Raw genomic sequence first — 14,839 nt, forward strand, 5'->3', positions numbered from 1 at the left:
CACACACACACAGAAAACTTGTCTAGTCCCCTTAGAGACGTCCTGCAGATAAGCAAATAAACATCATGAACCTATTGGCACCATGCTGCCTAATGCCAGGCGTGGGGTTAGAGGGGTTTAAAGCCCCCCAGCATTGAGCTGTGACATTCTCTGGAATGATGGTTTCCTCATCTAATACTTTTGGGACGAGTTGGGGATGAGGTAGAGTGATCATCATCATCATAATCATCATCCTCTTCATCCAACATCCTGACCTCATTAAAGCTCTGGTCACTGAGTAATATCTGGACAGTAAAGACAGTTACTCCAACACCAGAGGAAACCATGAATGAACATTAGTGTCCCAATACTTTTGCCCATATAGAGTGTAGGGTTAAAAGACAAAAGGCTTCCATGGGATGTTGTTACTCATGTGTAGCTGCATCCAATGCTTTAGGAATGAGTTGGGGATGATGAGGTGTGGGGGTGGTGATCATTATTTAACATCCTATTTAACTCTGTAATGATTGTTGCTGAAGACAATCAAATCCTCACAGCAATGCACCAGTCTAAAATCTAGCAGAAAGCCTTCTTCCCTGGACAGTAGAGACAGTTACTCCAATAAAAGCTGGATCAACTCCGTTAATACCTTTAATTGCAGAAGAAACAATAAAAGAGCAGGTGTCCCAATACTTTTGTCCATATAGTGTATTGTGGGGCAGACTCTGAATAACTATCATCACCAGGTCATGTGGTGTTATGGTGCCTTAATACAATTTATTAGTGATTTATAAGGAGGGGGAGGGGGTCATTACACACCCCACCCTCCCCTGTAAGTCTTGGTTCCTGCCCAGGTTGCTAATTAAGAGTTCTGTAAAGCTGCTGTGTTGAGATCAAGTTGTAAAAAGCCGGGTGCTAATAACAAATAACTGAACCGGCTTGACTGCAGACATGTAGACGTACAGGATGATGCCCTAGAGCACACATTTAGGAAATCACACCTAGACAGACATGTCAAGTTTCTATACACTTCCTGAGAGATTACACCTCAGCTTCTATATTTGCCAACGGCTGCACACACAGTCTGGGGCAAAGTGCCCCTGAAGTCTTGAACCATGAACATGATGAAACAAGCCACAAAAACCTGCCAAGAAAAACCCGATCAGGCAAAAAGACGCATAAGAAATCTTCTTTATATATGCACATATAAAACACAGGCTGAAATTATGCAAATGTCAATAAAATACTGAAGAAGCACGGCCACAGTGACCGCTTCCCACCCACGTCTAGTCTTGAACCTCAAAACCCAACATGGGTGCTCATCAGTTCGCTCTTCGTCTTCCTCCTTATCAAGTCCAGCTTTGTTCTGCAGGTCCCACGAGCACCTCAAAGTTATTCTAAAATGTCAGGCAGCCTGTAGCTGTGACCCCTGCATGCCAGGTGGGGCTGCAGGGCCAGACACCTCCTTCCGTGGGGTCAGTGAGGCAAAGAGTGTGTCCAGAATTCCCAGCACCTGCAGAAGCTCCTGCTGAAGCTCGGCTTCACGACCCAGCAACTCCAACAGCCGCTGCAGCAGTCGCTCCACGATGGAAGACTGAGGGGCCACATCATGATACAGATCTGCCAAGAGAATACAGTCCTGTGAGAAAATAAAGACACCCCATGACCCTCCCCCCCCACACCTCCTGTCTTAGAGTATCTGAAAACATTCAGCCACTTGAAGGTGCACCCCTTGCTGACATGGATGTGCAAATGCACAGACAGAGCTTGTCTAGTCCCTGTAGAGAAGTACTGCCAATAGAATAGGACTCTCTGGAGCAGATAAACATGAGCCTGTTGGCACCATGCTGCCTAATGCCAGGCGTGTGCTAGGGGTGATATAAAGCCCCCCCCCCCCAACAGAGAACTGTGTTCCCTGGAATGATGGTTTCCTCATCCATTACTTTTGGGATGAGTTGGGGATGAGTTGGAGTGATCATTAGTTCACAACATCCTGACCTCAATAAGGCTCCGGTCACTGAAAAATATCTGGACAGTAGTGTGTCGAGTTAAAAGACAAAAGGCTTCCATGGGGTGTTGTTGCTCATGTGTAGCTGCATTATTTATCAGCCACCCTTATACATTTTTCCTCCATGGTTTTAAACTGAAGAACCTCCAAATGTTCCTCAGGAACCTTAAATTCTTAAATTTTGAACAGTGTATGGTCTTCAGGTGGACAGCGTAGAATATCATACTGCAAGATGATATACCAAGGATGTGTGGAAAGTGGCCAGTGAGTTTATAAGAGCATAGAACTTGTACACAACTCCACAGACACTTACCGATGACCATATCTGCAACCTTCAGCAGCAGGCGGGAGAACCGGGTATCAGTTATGTTCCTAAAGGAGCAAATATCACGACATGAGAAACACAGAGGATGTTACTATTATCGTGCATGTGTCTCATTTCCCTTGCATGGATGTGGTTGTGTGCGCGTGTGTGGGGGGGGGGGGGGGGAACTGAGGGTGTGATCTTACTTGATGATGAAATTGAGCAGCGTGGTTAAATTCTGCTCGTCCCGTCCCGCCAAGGCGTTCTTCAGTGTTCCTCTGCGGTTCAGCTCCATCATCACTGCTACCGTCACTTCTGGTTTACTGAAGCGCTTCCATGTCTGTACACAGGGCACAGTGTTATCTCTAATTCAGCTACATGATGAAATCCCACAGTGAATCATTTTGGTTTCCTAACGTTAAGCTCCCCTCTCTTAAAGCTTGGATGTGTGTCATAAAGCAGGATTTCCATCTATGGGTAAAAATAAGACATTTAAAGATCATGAAAAACCCAACCGCAGCCTGGCTGAAGGAAGCAGAGGAGAACTTGATCGCAAAATTAGAGATTCTACATTGATAAATTTACGTTCAGCATTTTCAGAGCACATTATTAAAGTAATACACACTGACCGGCCACTTCGTTAAAACCACCTGCTTGTTTCTACACTCACTGTCCAGCTCTACTGGACTGTGTAGTTATATAACCCCAGACTGTAGTCCGTCTGTGTCTCTGCAGCCTCCTTCCACCCAGCCAAAGACAGAAGCTCATCTGCTGCTGCACAGTTTGCGTTGGTCATTCTTTAGTCAGTGGTCACAGAATGCTGTTGGCTGGACATGTCTGGTTGGTGGACTATTCTTAGTCCAGCAGCACTGCTGTGTCTGATGTACTCGTACCACCAGCATAACACTCACCACCATCAGTGTCACTGCAGAGCTGAGAACGACCCACCACCCAAATACTACAGTCTGCTCTGTGGTGGTCAGTTCTGAGGGGTCCGGACCATTGAAGAACAAACAGGTGAAAAGAGGAGGCTGATAACAGAGTCTGCAGAGAAACAGATGGATACAGTCTGGACTACAGACAGAACTACACAGTGCTCCTAGATGGTGAGTGGAGCTCGTTTTAATGAAGTGGCCAGTCAGTGTATAGTGGTTGGTGTGGTGTAGTAGGCGACATCATGGCCCTTCCCTTGGCAGACTAGGATCGATTCCTCTGCCTGACAAGCAAAGCAATAAGAGTCCTTAAGCAAGACTCCTAACTCTACATTCTCTCAGTAAGAGCTCTGGATAAGAGCCTCGGCAATTTGGACATGGTGTAGAGTTTGTACTGTATATATACAGACTGTAGTCTACTCACACCATATAGAGATACTTTCTGAGTGGACAGTGAAGCACTTCTGACCACTCTGGATAACAGAGTCTGCTAAATGCTATAGTTGCTAATGGGAAGATTTAAAACAAAGGCTAGGGGTCAGCACACACCGAACTGGGAGGTGCAAACTCGGAGTCAGAGAGTCAAACACCACACAAATGATCAGCACGTGTGTTTGCCAATGCATGCATTTACCTCCAGTGCTGTGTCCAGTGCTTTTGACACCTGGAAGCTCTTCAGTTGTCGGTCATGTTTCTGAAGATGCTGTCGGACTGTTTTACTGACCAGAAAATCATCCTAAAAGGGGAGAGCAGTCACTCAAGTCACTGAAAAGCAGAGGGAGCTTATTTATCGTTTTCACATTAGTACACTATTAGCCCTTTAAGGCTATATAATCAAATAGTTATGATTTCCTGAAAGTTTGAATTCTTTTAAAGTGGAGGGTTTATTTGACCTTCTAACCAATTATTATAAAAAAAAAATAAATAAAAGAAAAATAATATATATATATATATAAACTAACACATATATAACAACAAATTAGTCCTTATAATCAATTAATTTAAAACTTACAAATCTGTATGTATTTTTCTGGTGCAATCAGTACATGGATGACTCACCAGGGGGCAGAACACATCTGATTTTATTTTCTTATTGATGCAATTATTACGCATTTCATGTATTATATATTATGCATATATATTTTGTCATTACATAACAATATATATTAACATTATTAACACACGACAGCTTTGGCTTTAAAGGGTTAGCGTGAGAATCTGGACACTGAAGCACCGACACAAAAACTAACCCAAAAACGGGCTGTAAAGAACAGACCTGTTTAGCAATGTAGTTTTTCCCCTTGAAGACCCGATACGCTGGAGTCCGCCTCCTTTTGCTGAGTGCCTCCTGTTTATCCTCTGTGTGTTTTCTGTGTCTGACACTTAACACACCGTTTGTCATCCCAACAGCAATCACCTCATCGTCAGGCTGGAGGCACACAGGACAACTTCATTAGAGACGATAAAGCGCAGCAGAGACTCTAGGCGGAGTATTCAGAGTGCACTACTTACTGCCACAGCCAGGCTGAGGATGGAAGTGGCGTAGTCAAAGTTATGAACCACTTTGTAAGAGGAGTTATAGACCTTCACGTGCCTGAAATCAAACACACACACACACACACATCCATCAGTGTGTTTGTTATTAGTGCTATGGGTATTCACCGGTAATACCATTAATACTAAATCTGACAGAACGGTTATGAACTAAGACACATGCACAAACCCCCCACGCACCTGTCCAGCGAGCCCGTCAGCAGTTTGTTGTCTGTGGTGCTCAGACAGGCACATGTGACTGTTTTGTGATGATTCTTCAGAGAGACAAGCTGCTGGCCTCCTTTTAACAAGTCCCAAACTTTCACATATCGTCCCCCTGTTCAAAATATGAGGAACATACACAGGCACCACCATTACCATCACAATTCCATTAGTCCCGCCCACCATCACCAGCACCAGCACACCCTCTCTTAGGAGCTTCATAAACTGTAGGTATTACAACCACATTACAAATGAAACCGGCTGATCTGAAAGGAGAGAAATAAGCTTAGAACATGAGCTAGGGGTGGGCAATATGATGCTATTTTATCGGATTAAATGCTTTTATGATTATATCGTCGATATCGTAAGTACTTAAAGAACACTCACCAACTGCACATTTCATAGTGTAATTAGTCCTGTTTAATTTAATAATGTGCAGCACATTTTTAATAGAAGCCACATTTCGACACAAAGAGTGCAATTAGTCATGTTTAACTGGATAAAGCAGAAAACAAATGGAATAATAAATAAAAAACTCCATCAGAGAGAGTATTGGGATAGTAGTTTTTTTTAATGCTGTAGATGAATTTTGTATGCAAATATCACAAATATTGTGTATTCTAAAAAATGTCTTTTTACCATATCACCCAGTCCTACCATGACTACAGATATGAGCAGGTCTCTCAGAGACATAGTGGGACACTGTAGAGGTCTGCATGGGACCGTCCCAAAAAAAACACCTAAATGTCTTGGTCTCCACAATCCAGTAAAGGCTATCTGATGATTTTCTGCTTTAATATTATTAAAATCCAGATCATCGGGTGTGTTTACTGTTTGAGTGACATCTACATGGTCTCCAGCAGCATCCCTAACCACACACCTAACCTCTCCGTATTTAAACCTAATCTAAACACAGACCTCTGCACTCTCTCACTCTCTCTTTGGGATGCAGCCTACAGGGCCGTGATTCATTCGGGGGTGTGGGGTGTGGGGGGGATTTCTCTACATGTTTGCTCTGTCCCACTGCCGCCCACACTGGTCTGTTTAATCATCCACTCCCCTACACCACAACCTGCAGGACTCCCGAGGGAGTTCAGACCGATACCGCATCGCTACAGTCATCTATCAGTAACGGGTCGCTAGTGGAAGTCATAATGAAAAGGCGCTGGAAAGAAAAGATACGTGAGCAGGAAACGTCCCGTCATCTGTAAATAGCTTCATATTGAGTACCTGCGGACACCAGCAGGGCTTCTGAGGGGTAAAGCAGCACGCTCTCCACGGGATGACCGTGTTGCATGGTCATGACACTGCCTCCGACCCGCATATCAAACAGCTTCACTGTGTGGTCGTAAGAGCCTGTCATGGAGAACACTGTTAACTACTGACAACAGTACAGACTAATATATATATATATATATATATATATATATATATATATATATATATAGAGAGAGAGAGAGAGAGAGAGCAAAAGCATTTGGACACTTTAACCATTGTTAATTGGGTTCTTTAGGTCATGCTAATGTTTAATGAGATCCGTTTCTGAGTAAACCATCTTTTTAAACCATCTTTTTTTTTTTTTTTTACAACAACATCCATCCAAACACAAGGAACTTAAGACATAAAAATTTGTACGACACAAATGTCTGACTGCTTTTTGGGGCCACTGTACAAGGTCGGAGGGCGGAGTAGAGATACCAGTGATGTAGAGGTCGGGGTTGAGTCGGCTGGCAGCACCCGCTCTGATGTAGTCAGTGTGTTCAGTGTAAGAGCTCAGCTGGGTGCCGTTGGCCACGTCCCACATGCGACAGGACAGGTCATCAGAGCCGGACATCACACGATAGCCATCGGAGAGGAACGAGGTCACATGGACCGCCCTAAAAAAATTGTATTAAATAAATAAATAAACCCACAACAGCGTCAACAAGTCAGATGGTAATCACACAGCCATCATCCCTGATCTGACTTCCTCCCCATAAGAAAACATACAAACGTCACTCACGTTCTCAAGCTGCCTCCCTCAAATTCACAGCATCGTACCTGTGTGATTAAAGGCCTGCGACTGCGCTTAAGCGTCCTACCCTGCCTTCTTTGACAGTCAGGTGTTGTAGATGTACTGCACCTAGCTGCTGAGTATCGAGAACCTTCTTGACTTTTGCATTGGGGCAAAATATCCACACTACCTAGGGATATTTTCTAAGTGGCCATCTCTAAGCACGTCTCCAAGTCGCCCTACACAAGCATGCCTGCTAAAAGTAATGTAATTTGTAAAGTAAATGTAAATACTTGGAGTGTCCTCTGAACTGCCGGAGAGCTACTCGGCCGCTGACGTCGAAGAGTCGGATGAGCCCCTCCTCGCTTCCTGCCACCAGCAGCTTTCCATCACCACGGAAGCTCCCTCCATACGCGGTGTCCCGGAAGCGGGTGAAACTCTGCAAGGGTTCCTGTGACTGAGGTCTGTACACCTGGATCTGATTTTAAAAAACATAAATCAATCAATCAATCAATCAATAAATAAACAAACACATTCTTTAAGTTGGTAATTACTGGTCTTTTTCAAAGCTGAACGCATGTTGAGCAACTCACAGCACCCATTGGACCCATGCAAGATGCTGAGCACTAAAAGCAGTGAACACGAAGCACCTTCCTCTACACACAGCTAAAAGGCCCTATGCACAGACCACAACAGCTTCCTATCCACTTTCAGCAAAACGGTAACAAGTGGGGTGTTAAATAATGTGCCCTATCCATCGAACCGTTCCTCGGAGGGTCACTGCATACTAGTGCACCATTTACACACATACAGCAGTGTATAACTGTGCTTATTTATTTATTTATTTATTTATTTATTTTCATATTCAAACTCCACTTACTGTTATTATTTGCTTGAGTTTGGGTTTCTCATCACTTCAGTTTCATATATTTTGCATAAATCACCATATTAGATATTAGATAGTATCAAAACATGACCTCTAATGCCAGGAAAAACCCAGGAGTGATTAAGGCTACTCAAATATTCTACCACTGTAAACTCTGTCTCATTTTCTGATGTTTGGAGCTTCTAAGAGGAGAAAAACAATATTTAGAGACATAATCGGTTCTCTTGGTTCAGAAAACTTATTCTATTAGTTTAAAAATGACACTTTAGTTAATCTAAGGCAGCGGGAACATTTCCAGCCTCTAAATATTCATTTTTATACCTTTATATTTTTGGGGCTCTGCAGATTTAGGCTATCAAAATACCCCACATTTATTCTGCAGATATGGTGGACAGCAACTTCCTACCTGTAGATGTATTTGGGCTGCTGGATCTATAAATATACAAAGCATGGAAAATGGCTCTAAATACACACTATTTTCTTTACTAAAGAACTTTTATAGAGAACCTTAAACCATTAAACCACATTACAGTAACATTACTGTCCGCAGCACACCCACATCATAACCGCCTGTAAAACTATGTTCACCCACTGAACCTGAATCACCCAGGTGAAGAAGTCCTGGCTCCCCAGCTACCAAATCAAGCTCGTCTAGTTTACGGAACACATCCTGAAGCGTTCTTGTAAAGGAATCCAAGTAATGGAAAGAAAGGCTGACTCACTCTGGTAGAGGCGGTGACGACGTAATTGTGAGGAGCCACTGGAGAAAACTCGATTCTGGTTACAGCACCAAACTCTTTAATCTGCACCGGAGCCTGAAATAGAAGACAAGAGTTAATAACGGGATTATTTCATTTTTATTATGGGAATTAGGGCTGAGCGACACTGGGAAAAAAAAAACATCTCGATTTTTTGTTCACATTTATGACTGATTCTCAATTATGATTTAATTTTTTTTTTTTGCAAGTTCCTGCAGAACAACTTTTTTTTTTTTAATTATTTAATTAGTATTTTTTTATTTAAATGCAAAATGTACATGTGCCAAAACAGAACCGCAGCATCTAGAACTCAAAACTTTCCTTTTACATTTATTTTTGAGGGAGTCAAATGTATAACATAAACCAGTATTATATATATTTTTTAAAATATATAATTTAGCTATTTGTAACAACAGCAAGAATCTCCCTTCAACCTAAAAAAAAAATAATAATAAAAAAACAATATCACTATGTTGGTCTGTGAGAAGAATCGGTAACCATGGTAATGACGCTTACTTCGGAAATGAGTAGCGTTTTCGGATATAATGTCTGTATAATGCCTGCTTGTCTGTCTTGTGAAAATCGTGTCTAAACTGTAACTCAAATGAACCGTTTAATGGTGAAAATCTCCCAGAACTAATAGGAATTAATTATTAAAATAACACTCGTCATTAATACCTTGTAGCTTTTCCAGTAGAGCGTGTCCTCGGTCACCTTCTCTCCTAGTTTTGGATACGCATGGACTTTAGTGGGTTTAAACGAAGCCATTGCAGAAGCGTTCTCTCATTCAGGAACCCTGGATGATCTACAACAGAGAAACGTTTCCAAAATTGCACAAAAATTAGGAAGAATTCTGTTCAATAAAGGACTAAAGCCTGACCACAGTAATAGTAGAAGTAGCCAATGACTCAATTAGAATGTCAAATGAGTTTTAACTACTTTCATTATCAATAATGACATTGTTACCAGAAAAGAAAACAATGGATTGGTTATGACTATCGTTCCTGGGATTTCAGACCACAACACTTTCCCATCCACTTTTAGCAAAACGGTAACAACTGGGGGTGTATAACAACGTGCCCTATCCATCAAACCGTTCCCCAGAGGGTCACTGCATACTATGTAGTGCACCATTTACACACATACAGCAGTGTATAACTGTGAAGGAATATAGAGACATAATCGGTTCTCTTGATTGCTCTCTCTCTCTCTCTCTCTCTCTCTCTCTAAACTGAGGGAACAATTTTTCAATAGCGGGAACATTTTCAGCCTCTAGTTATTACATTTTAGTACATTTATATTTTTGGGGCTCTGCAGATAAGCGATTCAGGCCATCAAAATACATTTGCTGATATGGTGGACCACAATATCCTACCTGTAGATGTATTTATAGATCTGCTGGATCTATTAATATACTAAGTAGGAGGACAGTGTTTTGACAGGGTGCACAAACAAGCAGGACAGTGGAACCTTTTGGCTTATATATAGCTAATATATATATATATATATATATATATATATATATATATATATATAGATAGATATATATATAGATAGATAGATATATAGATATATAGTTAAACATATAATACTACTACTACTACTACTACTACTACTAATAATAATAATAATAATTATTATTATTATTATTTATTTATTGGAAACAAACAACTGTTTCCCTAACCTTTCAACAAAGCAAACAAACCCTAGAGTCAAGCATTCAAATGACTCTCTATATATATATATATATTTATTTTTTTACTAATGAACACTTATAGACCCTTAAACTACACTACAGTAACATTACTGCCAGCATCACAAGCTAATAACAAACTAGCTAATAATAAAAACACTTTTTAGTCTAAGATAATAAAATAATAACATTAATAATAATAAAAGCCTCTAGAGCCACTCTTGTCCTCAGCCCCGGCTCTCCCCACGTTTTACTGTTAAACACGAAGCCCAACTTTTACTCAACCCGGTCAAACGCGGCGGAATATAACAAACACATGAGGCTAAAATGTACCGGAGATCTCCTGAGGACGTGTCTGCTGTGTCCTGCTGCAGACGGGCGGATTAAACTCAGACCTGCTTTAATTTTCGCCGCTAAACGTGTGGAGAAATCACGTTGTTTCTACGGCCACACGGGCGCCACCATGTTGGACTGCGTACTTCCGCTTAGTGCAAATTTCGGGTGCGTGTCAATTGGCTCCGTGCTCCCTTTGTAGTGCACTACTTAGGTGACGGGATTATGGTTCCGACACGTATTAGAAGCAATACGTGTTGAACAGGGAGCCCACGGTCAAACCAGGTGGTCTAAATTGGGTAGAAATGGAGTATTTGACAGGGGGAAGGGGTTATTTAATGATCTGTATAGCGCACTACGTAGGGGGTAGGGGGCTATTTGATATTTACCTTAGACTCGCCATAGACTCGCGTTGTGTTCCCAAACAGCCGAGGCATGGCTTATTACACAAACTATGGCTATATTATATGAAATATATATATATATATATATTTATATAATATATGAATATAATATATGAATATATATATATATATGAAGTAAATATTGCTAAGATGATGTAATTTCCAAAAGGCATAAAGATGACACGTCCCTTTTTAGCATTAGTGTATGCTTTTTACGGCCTTTAGAAATACTAATAAAAAAAGCAGATAAGAAGATAGCAACACCTTCCCAGGTCGTCATTTCCTTGGTTTGTAATGTAATTAGGAAATTCCATTACAGGCGGTTAATAGCAACGGTGGAGGCCCGTTTTCTCCATGTCCTCACCACAGATCTTAGCATCCGAATTTTGTAAAGGAACATCTAGAACTGTTTGACTGCAATGAGCAACATTAGAGAAAAAAGAATTGCAGCATTTAATGAAAAGAAAACCTTTCCAACTGTTAAGACAAGGTGGGTCTGCCATGCTTTGGGCTTGTGCTGCAGCCAGTGGCACATACGATGAATTCAACTGAATACCAGCAAATCCTGGAAGCAAATATCTCACTGTCTATATATATTTATATATAAAGATAATGATGAAAAAAGATTGGCTTCTACAAACATCCTGAACACCTAAAAATCCACAATCCCTGATCTAACATCACTGTAGATCTGTGGATAGACCTCAGAAAAGAGCAGGGCATGTAATTCAAACCTTTTGCAGGACGAAGGGGTGAAAATCCCCCAAAAGAAGAACTGAAAGACAGAAGAGGATGTTACTAAGTGCTGACCGTGTAAGGAGCTGAACTTTTGCTTTGAATGCTTTTCATTATTGGCTGTTTATAATATCAAAAATATGAAAATCAAAGAATTAATCTTTCTTAACATATTAAGGTCATCTGTTCACAGAAACTTGGACTAAGGGTGTCCAAACTTTTGAACGCCTCGGTATATCTCTCCAAAGAGTCTTTTGCTAGTGTGGACCACGTCTGCGGAGCTGGGAACGGGGAGGCGAGCTCAGATGACAGACCTAGAGGTCTGGAGTTCTGGGCGGCTTGGTGGCGGGTGCGATGTGGTGCGAAGTGAGAGTGAAGGGGATATATATATAGCGCTGATGAAGAGGTGGAGGTGGAGGTGGAGGAGTTGTAACTCCACTTAACGCCACTTAACTCTCAAGTAATTCCTTCCCAGCTGGCAGGGAAGGTTGTAGGAACATTCAGTAACGTTTTGAAAGCTTCCAGGAAGATCAGCCTTTAAGTTTACAGATATAACAACACTTAGACTTAACAGTTAGACAAACACTATTACTACTGCTAACATTATGGAAACATCCAAAGATACCATAAATTAAACACACTGCAAAGAGCAAAAGTATATTAAGAGAAAAAAAAGATGCATAATTTGATGAAAATTATACTTTTAATATGTGCAAAAATAATAGTGCTGTAATTTAATGTAACGTGTGCAATAACTCGGGTGCAATAATTTTCCATATTTATTATCACAGTTATTACCACTATGCCACTTTACTATAGTCATATACTTTATATACATATTTATATACATATTGAATTTCTCTCTCTTTGTTTTAAATTTATATTATAGAATGTTATTTAATATAATTTATTAAAATGTACTATATAAAGTGTTTATTCTTACATGAACGGTTGCAGCTTTAACAACTGCAGTTTCCCTCCTGGGATCAGTATCCCAGTATTTCTGATTGTGATTCTGAGAAGAAAACCTACCCAACTGTTAAACTTGTGGGCTTGTGCTGCAGCCAGTGACACAGGCAATGCTTTTTTAGTGTCTAAACTTAGAGGATCTTTGAATTTTTAGTCTATTTAAACTAGCTGAGTTTATTCTTGAGTAAATAGCAAAGCACTCTGGAGAAGAGCGTCTGCTAAATGCCGTAAATGTAAATATAAATGTAAGTCTGTTTCACCGGTAGTGGGACGAATGGATTCAGGTAAATTCCGGCAAATTCAGGAAGTAGACTCAGATCTCACTGTCATAAAAAGCTTCTACAACAAGATCATGACCCTGAACACCTCACAATCCACAACCTCAGATCTAAACATCACTGCAAAACTGTGGATAGACCTCAAGAAAGAGCGACATGCACTCTGACATGCACTCATTAATATGAGCCCACTACTACATATATCACTGCGACTGTCGTACCAATGTTTACTGTACTTGCACTATGCACTTTACACATGCACATGCAACTCTACTCTGTACTGCATGCTTGAATTGTTTTTAATGTAACATTTTTTTTACTTAGCTTTACTTTAGTGTAATTTAATATATATATAATGATATAAATCATTTATCTTGTTTCTCTCTTTTTTATATTGCTATTTATATATTTATAAGATTGGAAAATGGAGGAAAAGCAAGGTAAGAATTTTATTGTACCGTACACTGTACACTGTAACTGTTTCTGTTTCTTCATGAATATAAACTCTCGAATCTCGAATCTTGAATCATGTAAGACAACCTAATAATCCTGCAGAACTAGAAACCTTTTGCAGAACTAATGGGTGAAAATTCCAAGATTTTTGGGGGTGTTACTAAATACTGACCGTGTAGGGTGCTTAACCTTTGCAATAAAAACTCATATATAATCACACTGCTAAATAATATTTAATGCATGTGTCTTAAAATGATTTCCAAACTTTTGAATAGGAAGAATTGGAGCATTTATTTAAACATAGAATAAAATATTTTGCAGAATTGACACCTTTTATTATCATTAGCATTCGTTTTTGAAACGTGAAACCAAATTTGAGCCGAATTCAATTCAAAGGTAAAAAACGTCCAGAAAATAATAAAATCATACAGAAATAATACAAAACAGTGGAATATCGATCCCTACACACGGAAGGTATTCGTATTACAGAGGAGGTCAAATGTAGCGTTAGGAGTCTGGCCTAAGGACTCTTATTGGTGTAGCGCAGCATACTCACCCAGAGCAGGAATCGAACCCCAGTCTCCCACATGGTGTGGTAGTTTATCTTAGTTTTAACTCACACACACATCCTATGTTTCACCAAAACTACATATGAACCACTGAGGAGGAGTAATTTTAAGACTACTGGCACCCCAGGAACAGCACAGGCAGCTTTCCCACCAGCTGTAAAATCTTTAATCAGTCTTATTGACATTACTGTTTGTTGGAGAAACTAGGCCAGGACAGGCCTGGAACTGGGGTTTCCATCAGATTTCTTGTGGTGCAGCCCACATGCTCCTTGCGCATCCACACGTTTATAACGCAGCTCCAAACAACAGCATTCAGGCCTTCACTAAATAGCGCCACTCTTCATGATGGGTCCTGTTTTAGGCCGGGGGTTCTCTCTGGGTTTCTTCCTCCTGCCATTTCAGGGAGTTTTCCTCACTGCTGTCTCCAGCTTACTCATCAGGGATCTGGCCCTGGATCTCGTCTGAAAAACAATCATGTATTACACATTACATGTCTCCATACAGGAGCAGTGTAGACCCCTGTGGTTTTGATCATTTCAACATAATAACATACACTATGTGGACAAAAGTATTGGGACACCTGTTCCTTCATCGTTTCTTCTGAAATTAAGGGTATTAAAAAGAGTTGATCCGGCGTAGTTGGAGTAACTGTAACTGCCGTCCAGGGAAGAATGCTTTCTACTAGAAACTGGAGGAGCTTTGCTGTGAGGATTTGATTGCATTCAGCAACAGGAGCTTTAGTTAGGTCAGGATGTTGGAGGAGCACCACACCAGCTCATCCCAAACGTGT

The 14,839-nt window shown here is 40.7% G+C and overlaps 1 protein-coding gene across 1 annotated transcript; it reads right to left on the reverse strand.

The window, feature by feature from the left end:
- Window positions 1–1,152: 1,152 nt before the first annotated feature.
- On the reverse strand, window positions 1,153–10,765 carry utp15 (UTP15 small subunit processome component). Its single transcript, XM_072694959.1, has 13 exons — window positions 10,642–10,765; window positions 9,294–9,420; window positions 8,580–8,672; window positions 7,265–7,449; window positions 6,677–6,855; window positions 6,209–6,334; window positions 4,958–5,093; window positions 4,736–4,817; window positions 4,500–4,652; window positions 3,858–3,959; window positions 2,498–2,631; window positions 2,301–2,359; window positions 1,153–1,599 (listed from the first exon to the last, which is right to left on the reverse strand). The coding sequence occupies exons 2-13, from the start codon at window positions 9,381–9,383 to the stop codon at window positions 1,385–1,387; spliced, it is 1,554 nt and encodes a 517-aa protein (XP_072551060.1). The 5' UTR covers window positions 9,384–9,420; window positions 10,642–10,765; the 3' UTR covers window positions 1,153–1,384.
- Window positions 10,766–14,839: the final 4,074 nt, after the last annotated feature.

The sequence above is a fragment of the Salminus brasiliensis genome, chromosome 13 (genome assembly GCF_030463535.1).
Source record: "Salminus brasiliensis chromosome 13, fSalBra1.hap2, whole genome shotgun sequence".
Lineage (NCBI taxonomy): Eukaryota > Metazoa > Chordata > Actinopteri > Characiformes > Bryconidae > Salminus > Salminus brasiliensis.

Bases quoted from the DNA above. Each gene is read 5' to 3' on its own strand.
- utp15 (XM_072694959.1), bottom strand. From the start codon at position 9,383: ATGGCTTCGTTTAAACCCACTAAAGTCCATGCGTATCCAAAACTAGGA. The intron at 5,094-6,208 runs GTACTCAATATG...TATTTTGAACAG, and splicing joins AGCCCTGCTGGTGTCCGCAG to GGGGACGATATGTGAAAGTT. The intron at 2,360-2,497 runs GTAAGATCACAC...TTGCTCCTTTAG, and splicing joins CTGCTCAATTTCATCATCAA to GAACATAACTGATACCCGGT.